Here is a 13,181-nt window from a genome sequence, read left to right as displayed (position 1 = left end):
TTTTTTCTTTGACTGAGTAAAGTCATTTTTCCCTAATGAAATAATCGCGGTACATATATATGTCAAGTCATATTAATATCAAGACCGATATACAATGATGTTCATCACAATATTATTAACACTAATAAGCTAGAAATAACTCAAATGTACAACTATTGAGGAATAGATAAATTATGGTACCTACCTGAATGGATAATGAGTAATCAGTAAAATTTTCTTGGAAGAATAATTAATGCTGTATGCAAAGGCTCTCAATACTAGTGTTAAGTGGGAAAAAAATATACACATAAAAATATAAATATAAACAAACAGATGGAATGGTAGAGAGATCTACAGATCAATTTGCATGAAAATGATCCAAAACGAAAATATAAAAACATTCGACTTTCTCTGGATGGAACAAATTATATGTGATTAAATTTTCCCTGTTACAACAACTATGAGAAAGTTTAATCTAAAATGGTTCATTCAAAATAATGTGATATATTAAAAAGAAACAATGAAATAATCTACATACATGCAAAGAACAAGGAATCAGACTGGCCCAGGTTTAAAACCTGGTTCAGCCATTCACTGTGACTTTGGGTAGATTACTAACTTTTCTGGGTCTCACTCAGTATACTCTTTTATAAATGGGAATAGTAATTCCCAATAGCTGAGATCCCATGTTTACAAAACCCAGGATTATGCCTAAGACAGTTCATTCTTCCTTCCTTCTAATTTGACAGTAAATAGAAATTATTGTATTCTAATAAATGTAAAACACAGGCAACTTGGTAAAACTGAATTTCAAACCATAATCGCAAATGGTACTTTTAAGAGAAAGTTAAAATCTAGTAGATATAATAGGTCAAATTAGAAACGTTACCTGTTCTTGAACATCTTCATGCTCTGAATTAAGAAGTTTGATAAAAATTGGAACAGCCCCAGTTTCAATCACTACTTTGGTATGTAGAAAAGTTCCAGATGCTATATTAGTTAATGCCCATGCAGCTTCAAACTAAGGAAAAATAAAAGTAGAATAAATGAAAGCACCCAAAAAATGTCAGAAAGGGGAAGAAAGGAAGAAGAGAGGGAGTAAAGACTTAGCTGAACAAATCGGAGAGAAAGACTGACTTACGATTAATAAGATTTAATGTGAAATCAGATTTGATAGGTAAAAATGCTTTATTTTTAAAAAAGGACTCTTCAATCTGGAAAAATAAGAACTGAGAAGAATATAATAAAATTTACAAATCATGAGCAATAAATGAACACATTTGAATTTATAATTCATAAAACTCCTAATGTTTACAATTAGGGAGCCAGGTATTCTAAAGCAAGCAGTGCAAAAATAAATGAGACACTACTTAATAGAGTAATAGTATACCTATGGAACTTAGAATCATAAAAGGTATTTTTGTTTCCCTAGGCATCATCTAGTCCTAACCTCCTCACTTAAAAAATAAGAAAATTATAAGTCCAGACATTTAGGTGATTTGTTCAAGGTCAAAGAGTTCATTATTAGCAGATATCTTTTAAAACATGTGCAGGCCAAAGAAAATTTGTTTGTGGGCCAATCTGGCATGTAGGCCCCCAGTTTGAGGCCTCTCTATTAGATCAATGTTTCGAACTAGCATATTTCATATGAACTTGGATGATATGGCACAGCATATAGCTGCCCCAAGAGCATACTGCTGAATTTCATTAGGTTTCAAGTGTAATGATTAATAAACACTCAAATCACCAATATTCTTCTTGAATACTGCATGCTCTCTGCACATGTTATTCTCACAACCTGAAATTAATTTTCCATTTTTCAGCCTATTAAACTCTCATTCACCCTCAAGACTAGCCATGCGACACTACTAAACCAAAAAAACCCCAGATAAGTTGCCATGTTCTCTGTGCTCCCAAAGCACTCTGTATATTGTTTTGCTAGCATTAACTGTACTATGGTATCACAGATCTGTTTGTGTGTTTGTCTCCCCCAACAGAGTGAAGAATTTCTGCAGAGAGGGACAATATCTTACTCAATTTTTTAACTACAATGCCTTATACAATGTATTGCTTAAACTAACACTCAATTTTATTCATTCATATTCACTCATTTCTTCTTTCAATCACTTAGAATTAAAGAGCCAAATAAAAAACTAGTTATCAGGAGGTTTAGGTTTTAGTCTGGACTCAGAGCTTATGAATAAGGCAAATGGACTAGATCATGATCTCCCGTCCTTTCAGCACTATCACCTAAAGACTCTGAATGCTAATTGACAATAAGACTATACTATGGATAAAAGGGTCTTTTCCTCAGACACCCTTGTTGTAAACATTCTCAACAATTTTTCAGCATAAAGCTCATGATGGTTAATAGTCACAGGTTCAACACATTCCTTTGCTTACAACTAGATGTGAGGACCTTTCCCAAATTACTCAGATAAGTGGAACACAATTCTAAGTTGTAATTTCAACAACTATTACTCAAATATTAGTAAAAGTCCTCCATGACCAACAAGAGCATTGAGAAATTAGGTGTAGGTCTTGTGCAATTCCTGATAGATATAATTCCACCCTGTACACTTACTTAAGAATATTTATAGCAATGAAAGTCAGGAAGAACAATCTTAAACAGTAAAATACCTGCAAACTTCAGTAATTTACTATTAGTAGCCAATTATTTGGAAGACATCTTACAATTTTCACTATAGTATAACTGAGAAACAATGCTCTTTAGGACAAACTTAACGTTGGTCACATTTTAAGTAGATTATACTGATTCGTTCTTTTTTCAAAAAAAGAACTAATCAATCAGATTAAAATGTTTTAAGAGGTACAAGAGTTTATACTAAAAAGTTACAACTTTAGTTAGCTAAGAGCCAAAAAAATTTAACCATTAAATTAACATTTTGATTTATGGTTTTCTAAAACAAAAGTTATTAAAGGTTGACAACTACAAAATTTTTCTTAACATTAGGAATGATTTTATATATTTTTCCCAAAATTGTTTAATAACAGTTCCTAGAAAAAATTAGCATTGCAACCTTGACCAAGGCAAGACAGGTAGCACCACCTTTAATTGCCAAGTATTTACTGAATGCTTACAATATACTCAGTACTGTAGAAGCTGCTTTCACTAGACACATTAATCCTATGTCATTTCTGGAAAAAGATTAAGAAAGTAAACTACAGAACTCACTTGTAATGTACAATTTTCATTTCTTTCAAGAAATTTTACAAATCTCTGCACAACTCCTGGTTTCTGTATAACTTGATCAATTGGTGGATTAGGTTCTGAAAATTAAAAAATAATTAAGTTATTACATAGACACAAAAACACAATGATCTGGACCCTATGCCAATTAACAGGGCACATAAAATAACTCTTTCCTAGGTTTCACTGATCCAGTTTAAAACCCTTAGCTGGATGTAGCTGAAGAAAATAAACGTTCTCATAATTGCAATGTTTACTGCAAAAAAAAAAAAAAAAAGCAAATTGTTTTTCATTACCATAATGATAAGAAAATTTTAAAATATTTCCTATACAAATATTTATAATTCATAAATTGAACGCTATTTAGGAGGTCACCTTCACAATACGGGAATATTTCAGTCCAATACTCAAAATACCAATCGAAGGATAAAGTGTCTTCTAATTCTTCATAACTATACTCCAATTTCCAGGGATGTCTCTTTCACTATCAACCACGAATTGCCTAATGTCTTTCAGCTAGATAGGTTCTATTTTGTCAGGGTATTATTTATTATTTACAAAAATGCTATTGAAGTACCTAGAATTCTTGATAAATTCTCATGAAATGCTGAGGACTTTTGAGAATCATAAAATCTCTAAGAAATTTTAAAACAAAGATATGTAAATTGAAAACAAAGATATTTCTGGGACTTCCCTGGCGGTCCAGAGGTTAAGACTCTGCGCTTCCAATGCAGCGGGCACGGGTTCAATCCCTGGTTGGGGAACTAAGATCCCACATGCTGCGGGGCACAGCCAAAACAAAACAAAGATATTTCAGCTCCCAATAATATAAGTACCAAGAATTCTTTCTCCTCCCTTGGCTTCAGCAACAAATACACTCTTGTGGTTCTCCAGGAACTTCTTCACTGTTGTTCCTTCGGGTTAGTTTTCTCCGTTATTTATTCTCCTCCTAGAAAATGTATTTCTAGGAAATCCCCTCCTAGAAAATCTGTTTCTATTTTATTTCTATTTTGCTAATTCAGTTATCACTTATCATTCACAAATCTAACCCCCGTAAATTCTTTTTTCCTAGATTCTGTCCCACATTTTTAAGTGCTTATGGTTACATTTTTCCCCCACAGCTTCTTTAAAATGTAGCATAAACAAAACCAAACTCATAATATCACTATGCTTATTCCTTCCCCTTGCCCTGTGCCCACCACACAAATTTGTCTGAGCTATCTGTCCACCTGGTTACACGAGAGAAATCTCATTTCCACTTTTGACTCTTCCTTTTCTTAATTCCTGTTTGAGTATGTTACTGATCATAAATAATGTTTAATAAGTAGAATTAATAAATGAATGATAACCATAAAAGGTCTACAAATCCTGCTTGTTTGATACAGAAAAACCTTATTATTAAGTTTTAAGTCAGTTTAAATCTTAGAAATTGTGTTCTCAACTGTTAAGAAAGATTTATTTAGGAATGGACTTCTTGGTAATTCCCTGGCGGTCCAGTGGTTAGGACTCCACGCTTCCGCTGCAGTCCGCACAGGTTCCATTCCTGGTCGGGGAACTAAGATCCCACAAGCTGCATGGTGTGGCAAAAAAAAAAAAGGAATAGACTTTTTTCTTCCTTTTCTTCTTTTTTCTACAAATCTGCTATCTTTCTAACTTGCTCAAAAATTGGGAGATTTCTGCAAAATTAGTAAAGTTAAAACTATAAAATTTTGTTTGGGTGTTCTAAATGAAAAGTCTGGATTCTTCAAAATGTAAATTCCAGACCATAGCTTAAACTGTTCTTATAGTTATAAAACATCAACAAGATAAAATAATATATATTATTAATGCCTTTATTCCCATCTTAAAAAAAATCAAAACAAAGTTATTAGGTTGTGGTTACCATCTTTACCTTCCAGTTCTTTCTCTTTTCCCAAAAGAAAATTCTAAATCTATTTCCCCTTATTTTTGTAAAGGACAAAATTTTGTCTTGCTCTTTTTGAGCAGAGAAGAAAGGGGAGGTTGAGAAAAGGAAGTAAACATAGAAAATTGGTTTTCTAGTTAGAGGGTGGGGAGAAGTGGGTATTGAGACTACCTGAATATGTAGATAAAGAAATATAGACAAAGATATATATATAGATTTAAGAACCCAAATATGATCTCTTCCTGGGGAATTACTTTACAGTTACTTTCATCTAAAAGAAAGCAATTAAAGTGTGCTTGGATCATCAAGTAATCTAACAAGTATCATGAACTTTTAACTTTTACATTGATATTATACTGACAGAATAATAGCCTACCTTATCTTATAAAGGTGATGAACTATTACAGGGAAGACAATATGGCAATGTAAACATAAGTAACATAGAGGAATATCTGCTTCAGCACTGAAGACTAATCAAGAGTCATCCACAACAAAAAAGCCTTGGAGAAACAAAACTGGGATTGAAGAAAAGAATAATTTGTGATTTACATCTATAAGAGTGGCCATAATAGGGAAGTAAATAACAGATTCTAGCAAAAGGTCACTATCATGACTTAAATCAGAGGAGTTCTATTTCTATTTCTAGCTCCAGTTCTAGTTCTAGCTCCTTCCCCATATTTCCTACAGTGATGGATCAAGGAAAATTATAGTAAATCTAATATTCTTCTAGACCTAAAATATTTGGCAGGAACTCACACCAATCAGCAAAAGAAAGTATCTATAATTGTTGACATATGCCCAACCTGGGCAAGCATAATCCCACTACAAGAAACAGAAAAATCATTGAATCTATGAAAAAGATACTATATTTTAAAAGACACAGAACACCCTGAGGAATTAAGAATGAAGATAAATTCAATAATGGGGAAGTTGTGGTGTAAAAACTGGTGGCAAACTCTAACATTCTTAAATACAATTAAATCTAAATTAATTCTGTTAATTGGTTATAACATAATACATATGCCAAAAAGAAATCTTAAAAGAGAATATGGTAATATAAAAATTATTGATGTGTTACTATTAATACATTTAACCTATTTTTTAAATTAATGTTTTAATTTATAAATATTAATCTGACTAAAAAAAATCCAAATTAAAAAACAAAAACTGTGGAATATGGTGAGGAAGAGGAAGCTACTCTTGATTTTATAGGGTCTCCTAACATTGCTAAGCTACTTTTGCTTGGAAGATAAGGGATGGAAAAGGAAAATTAAAGGTACTTATGAAAAAGAACTACAATAAGAAAGCAAAGGTAATAGCCTGTAATCTGTGCTGAACTGAACACAAGATTTCTTTTATTCCTCGTACGTTACTAAATTTTGTCTTGCAGGAAGATACGGCAGCTAGCCAAGGGCAATTTCAAAATCTTATCAGTTCATGTATACAGCTCAATAAAATTAGAATTACTAATCCTATAAATTCCATGTATGAAAGATGAGATAGACTAAGGGTTAAATTTTTATTTAATAAGGAATTTTTATAAACTCAATATAATATTGGATAAATAACATAAATAGGCAAATTATAAATTATAATGGTCAATAATAGAAAATATTCAACTTAGGTACTCAAAAACTGCCACACTATAAGCACTATTATATAACCATCTTTTTCTTTTTTAAAAATAGCTGTGTTGGTAAGAATATAGTGAAATGAATATCTGCACAAACTAAAGATGGGAATGTAAATTAATACACTGTTTATTCCCTTTGACCCACGATTTCACTTTTATAAATTCATACTAAGGAAGCTTTAGGTTATACAAGGATTTATGTAGCTTTGCTTATGATAATCAAAATTTGGTGAATCACTTTGCTGTATACCTGAAATTAACACAACGTCGTAAATCAACTATACCCCAATATAAAATACAAATTAAATTTTTAAAAGTTTAGAAAAAAATATCTGATTGATTGATTATTCATTTTACAGTCATGCTCTGATGTTAAAGAAATGTCTGAGGGCTTCCCTGATGGCACAGTGGTTAAGAATCCACCTGCCAATGCAGGGGACATGGGTTCAAACCCTGGTCCGGGAAAATTCCACATACCACAGAGTAACTAAGCCCGTGCGCCACAACTACTGAAGCCCACTGACCGAGAGCCTGTGCTCCACAACAAGAGAAGCCACCGCAGTGAGAAGCCCACACACCACAACGAAGAGTAGCCCCCTGCTCCCTGCAACCCAACACAGCCGAAAATAAATTAATTAATTAAAAAAAAAAATCAACTGATTTTGACCACAGATGTATGGGTTTATTTCTAGACTTTCAATTTAAAAAAAATAAATAAAATAAAAAATTTTTAAAGTCTGAAAAATATTTCTACAAGAATTTAAAAATATGTATTTCTAACTTTCTTTCTTGGCAATGGGACTAATTTGGGACTATATTTGCTTCTTTAAATCGTTTTATATTTGCAGATATTCTACAATCAACATGCGTTACTTTGATAATATAATGTTTAAAAAAGAGATGTTATTTTAAAATATATTTTAGAGAAAAATTAAGACCTACTGGCAAAGAAAGTGCCTTGAAATAAAAAAATATAATAAATAAAACTGTACTACAAATTCTTGTAAGATCAAATAAGCATACTGAAAATAATTCTTGCCTTTAGAAAGCAGCTTTCTAAATTTCTGTGTTGCTGTTAGTTGTTGATCAGCATTATTAGAAAAAATCATCTGAACCATATCTGTGGTAATAACTTCTTCCTAAAACACAGAAAATACAATTGTTATTTAAATATTTTGCATTAGTAATTTTGCTGTATCATCTCTGTAATACTGTTGAAATATAATTTGAAATACGTTTTTGTAATATCTACCTCTGGAATGGGTACAGTGGAACTGATATCCGGATCCTGGATAGGATTTTCTAACATAGATTCATCATTTCTGGGCAAAGAGACATTTCGGCGTTTGAATAACTATAATAAAGAGAAATAACAATATATTGAGCTTTCCATAAAACAAATTCCCATAGAATTATATTTTTCCTTTACTGAACAAAACAGTAATTTTATCATTCAAAATTCTGAATATTTTAGTATTTCTTAATCATCACACCATAACAAATTTATGAGTAGTTTTGGGGCTAAATTAGCTCTTGTCCTGTAGACTGCTTCTTAATCTCAGGTCTTTTACCAAAGTCTAGTAGCATAAGCAGAGTACACATTTATATTTTACAGCACTTGGAAAACCACATATGCTTATACTAAATTATGAGATGTCTAAGAAGAAAATCTTAGTTAAAAAGCATATGTGTTATATGAGTGAGATAATGTGGTATATTAACAGAGTTAGTATATTAGATTAACAAGGAATAGAGAGCAGCTCTCAGGAAAGAGGACCCTATGCTTATTAACTCAGGAGTGAATATAAAGAAAAAAAACAGAGGAGGAAAGAGACATGGTCAGGTCACTGAGAAAGATTTATAGGTACATCTCATAAATCAAAACTGATGAAAAAAATCTGGTATCACATACTTTTTGATAGCTAAATAAATTCTGCTGTTCCTCAGTCTGTACACAGTTCTCTTTCTATTCATTTATTCAAGAGATTTTTTTTTTTTTGAGTACCTACTGTAATATAGTAGAGACTATGTTAGCTACTACAAATAGGGGAACGACAAATAGTCATATTTCCAAAACAGGCCTTTTTCTACTTTCTTCATTGCTAGTCCTTTTTACACATTAGTTTTAATTCATGTATGTGAGGACCATACCCTCCTAATTATTTATGAATACTCCTAAATTTAGGTATATCCTGGAATGAAAAATGTTGAGATGCATTCTTTTAATTTTTCTATTCCTTATGTCACATATATAAAGTTCAAACAGAGAAGGCTAAGAGGTCTGCCTGATAACTATAGGAGGAACAGTATGAATAGCATAGGAAAACGATTATAATTAATTTAGGGGCAAGAGCTATGAAAATCATAAAGCAACAAATGAATACAATTAACATTTTTTTAAGAGGCAAATTTTACAATGACAAGTGGAAGTGATCTAAATAGGCTCAAGAGTAAAAATTACTTAGCACTGGAGCAGAAATATTAATGTAAAAGGTTTATCAATGGAAAGGAGAAGCCATTCTTGTTGGTGATTAAAAATAGCACAGGATTCTGATTCGTGAATTTGCTAATATTATTACTGGAGCCTAATAAACTAAAATATATATTTACCCATATTCAATTTCCTAAAACACTTTTTTCATTTAAAATTATCTAAAAATTAGCAGCAATAATAATACTACTTCTAAACTCTTTATATAATGTTTTTACGTTAACAGAATTAAATATTTTAAAACACCTACCTGTTCTTCCCTTTTTTGTTTTCGAAGTTGTATTCCTTCTTCTTCTCTTCGTCTACGCATCTCTTGGGGATTTAGGGCTTTATTCTTATAACTTTTCATTCTATAGTTATCTTTCCCTGGACAAGCCATGGCATCTTAAGATTAGGAGAGAAGAAAACAGATACTGATCTCTCAAAACAACACAAGATGTTTACTCTAGGGCAATTAAATTCAGGCTCATGGATTAAATAGACCAACAAAACCCATTCTGAAAATTATGTACAAAGAATACATTTCTTCACCGCCATATCAAAATTGGAGCAAAATGACCAAATATTTTAGAACTTAACTATCAAATAATAGATTTTGGTCTAAACACAAAGTCATTACCCTAATTCCACTGATTCTGAGATGCACTCCCCCATCCCTGGTATTTTAAACTTTCTGTAAGTGAGATGCATCTTAAAATTACTGTCAGCCAGGAACTAATCATGAAATAGTTGGGTAAAAAACTTCTAAATTACAGCTTATGGAAAGATCAAGAAATAACCAGCAATGAATTATCTTATTTTCAATAAAATATGGTATCAGGCTTCAGTAAGCACACCTCACGTATTTATTGGGGTCTGTCTTCTTTCATTTACTTAAGGCACTGCCTAAAGAACTAAAGCCACACAGATCATGACCTGAGTTATGGCTGCCTTACCAGTTTTCAGTACTAGAGTATAATTAGTTCTTTTAAAATACTGAAATACTTCTACTTTATTTTTAAGTAGTTTTATTATAAATGTTTTTTTAAAATTAACATTTATATAAACATTTTAATAAGTATATTTAAAATATATATTTTATATAAATATAAAATTGTATATTTGAATATATATAATAGTTTTAGAATAAGAATTATAAACACTTCTTAGTATTATATTAATATTTTGGTATTATTGGAAACAAATACAAAATTACTAATACTATAACCTATCCTGCATTTACACATTAAAAAAAATCAGTCTAAAGCAGGGTTTCAATTTGAATTTAATATGAGAGATAATTAATACCTATCTAGAATGTTATTCTGATAAATTCTGATGACATACCCATGTATAGCCAGAGAGAATGCTGTAATCAATTAGCACTTATGAAGTAAACAGGAGAGAAGGAGAGATGGGCATTTATATGCTGTCCCTGATATAGAAGAGCTAGATTAATGAACTGGCAAATTATATTTTAAGTAGTAAAGTACACTAAAACATAAGCATTAAATCCTGCAGGAGCACAGAAGACACAGAAACTAACTGTGCCTTAGGGAGTTCTGAAAGTTTTCCTAGTTATCCTGTCTTAAAGAATGAGCAAGAATTTGCCAGGGAAGAGGATGAAAGGGGAAAAGGAAGGGAACAAGTATGTCAGACAGAGGGAATATATGTAAACACAGAATTCATGAAGAAGCCTGGCATAAACATGGAACAGTAAGAAATCAAGTGTACCTGAACAAGAGGATGCATGGGAGAAGGGGCAGGAGATAAAGCTGGAAAGGTAGGTAAGAAAACATATGCTTCCTGCAATCTGGTTGAGAAATCTGGACTTGATCCTAAGGAATAGAATTAAAGAAATTAAAGTGAAGGTTGTTTCAAGCTTTGATGATAAAGGCCTAAACTATATTAGTAGCTGCGTTGAAAAATATAGAAGACAGATTGATTCCAGAAACATTTCAGAAATTGATTCAATAAGAATTAGAGGCCAAATGAATGTAAGGAATATGCAGTAAGGAAGAAAAAGGAGTTGAGTATGACTCCATGGTTTTTAGTGTGAGCCATTTCAGTATAAGGACAAAATAACCCAAAATAAGGAATACCGATAAAGGAACAGAGTGGTGGTTTTGTTTTCTTGCCTCCATGTTTTTGAGATGAAAATAATGCATTCAATTATACAGCAAAAATCACTCTTTCAGTACTATGAATTTGACAAAATGCACAGGCATATAACCAACACAGTAAGATACAGAACAGCTTCATAACTCCCCCCAAAACTTCCTCACGCTGCTCCTATTAGTCCTTCTCCCACTCTTAAAACCTGACAACCACTGATTTGTTTTCTACTTCCATAGATCTGCCTTTTCCTGAATTCCACATACATGAAATAATAACAGTATGTAGTCTTAATTGGCTTCTTTCATTTAGCATAGTGCATCTATAAGTCATCCATATTGTTGGCATGTAACAATAGATTATTCCTCCTTATCGCTGAGTAATATTCTATTGTACAGATATACCACAGTTTATCCATTCATTTACTGAAGGACATTTAGGTTGTTTCTAGTTTAGGGCAGTTACGAATAAATCTGTTATAAACATTCATGTACAGGTTTTTGTGTAAAAGTAAGTTTTCATTTCTCTCGGGTAAATACCTAGGAGTAGGATTGATGAATAATACGACAAGCGTATGCTTCGCATTTTATAAGAAACGGCCAAACTACAAAGTAACTATAACATTTTGCATTCTCATTAGCAACATATAAGAGTTCCTGTTACTCTGTATCCTGGCTATACACTTGGTATTGTTAGAATTTTGTTATTGTTAATTGTAGCCATTCTAATGGTATACAGTGACTTTTAATTTTAAATGTATTAAATTTACAGTACATAGGGCACAAACAGAAAGTTTTTATTTATGGATGGTTAAAAATGAGTCAAAGCTCAGGAAAAGAGTGCTGAATGATAATCCAAGAGCATTAGAGATATAAAAGAAAGATGCCCAAAGGAGAAATCTTAAGGATATTCACATTTCAGTGGAAAATGGAAAGAACAAAGGAAACCAAAAATAAACAGGAGGATCAGAAGAAAATAAGAGTCATGAAAAAGAAGGGAATTCAAAAGATAAAGGAGTATTTCAGTTGTAGTAGCACTAAAAACAGGTCACCCAATTTGTTCATTCATTGATTTATCCAGCAAGTTTAAGTGCCTACAATAAGCCAAGTACCATAGGAAGGAAGCAATAGATTTGATAATTAGGTCACTGGTAAAGACATTGAGAGAAATTTCATTAGTGGTGGAGCTAAAGGGCGAATGGAATGGGCTGAGGACTTCACAAGGATTTAAAACTTTGTGCTTCTGAACTTTTATTATTAACTTTCTTAATAATAACAATGTTTAGCATTATTCTCTACTTCATATACAAAAATTCTGTCACATTAATAAAAGCTTAGGCTCTTGGAAGGGAAAAACAGAGATCAGAGTTCATGACAGAGCAAACTGGGCTTCAACATTAGCTGCTCAATTATGTTCAACAGTATAAAATATCTTAGCAAAATCAACTGTTTGCAGCAATAAACCTCTTTAATATACTTACCACCTATACATTAGGCATCTTCTAGGCCACTGGCCTCTAAACTTTTTGATCACATATCCTATGTACACAAAATACATTTGGGAATTCCATGTACACAAAATACATTTGGGAATTCATCCTCAACATGTTTATTTATATACATGTATTACCAGCTTAATAAACTATCCCATTATAAATTCACAGATAGAAAAGTTTTTTAAAAAACAGAGTAGTTTTAAAAGGTAAACAAACAGAAGTTCTAATATTTTCTCCCCACATCTGATTGAATCACCTTGTGCCTCCCAACACACACAGCAGACACTACTCCTTAATACCATCAGTCTAGGCAAAGCTTTCAATATAAATGTTAACCAAATAAAATCTAGCCCCAACAACTCATACATCATTTGT

The 13,181-nt window shown here is 31.9% G+C and overlaps 1 protein-coding gene across 1 annotated transcript in view; it reads right to left on the bottom strand.

Annotated features, from left to right (window-relative positions):
* Window positions 1-13,181, bottom strand: part of KPNA5 (karyopherin subunit alpha 5) — a 46,710-nt gene that overhangs the window by 32,153 nt on the left and 1,376 nt on the right. Inside the window, exons 2-6 of the mRNA XM_082668974.1 lie at window positions 9,468-9,601; window positions 7,979-8,080; window positions 7,766-7,865; window positions 3,176-3,270; window positions 869-1,000 (exon numbers count right to left, since the gene is read on the bottom strand). Coding sequence (XP_082525100.1) covers window positions 869-1,000; window positions 3,176-3,270; window positions 7,766-7,865; window positions 7,979-8,080; window positions 9,468-9,596 — 558 coding nt within the window. The 5' untranslated portion in view covers window positions 9,597-9,601. The remainder of the gene's footprint in view (window positions 1-868; window positions 1,001-3,175; window positions 3,271-7,765; window positions 7,866-7,978; window positions 8,081-9,467; window positions 9,602-13,181) is intronic.

This window comes from Grampus griseus, assembly GCF_964374135.1.
Source record: "Grampus griseus genome assembly, chromosome: 13".
Classification (NCBI taxonomy): Eukaryota; Metazoa; Chordata; class Mammalia; order Artiodactyla; family Delphinidae; genus Grampus; species Grampus griseus.
The sequence above is the reverse complement of the archived record's forward strand: the minus strand, read 5'-3'. Positions and strand labels throughout refer to the sequence as shown.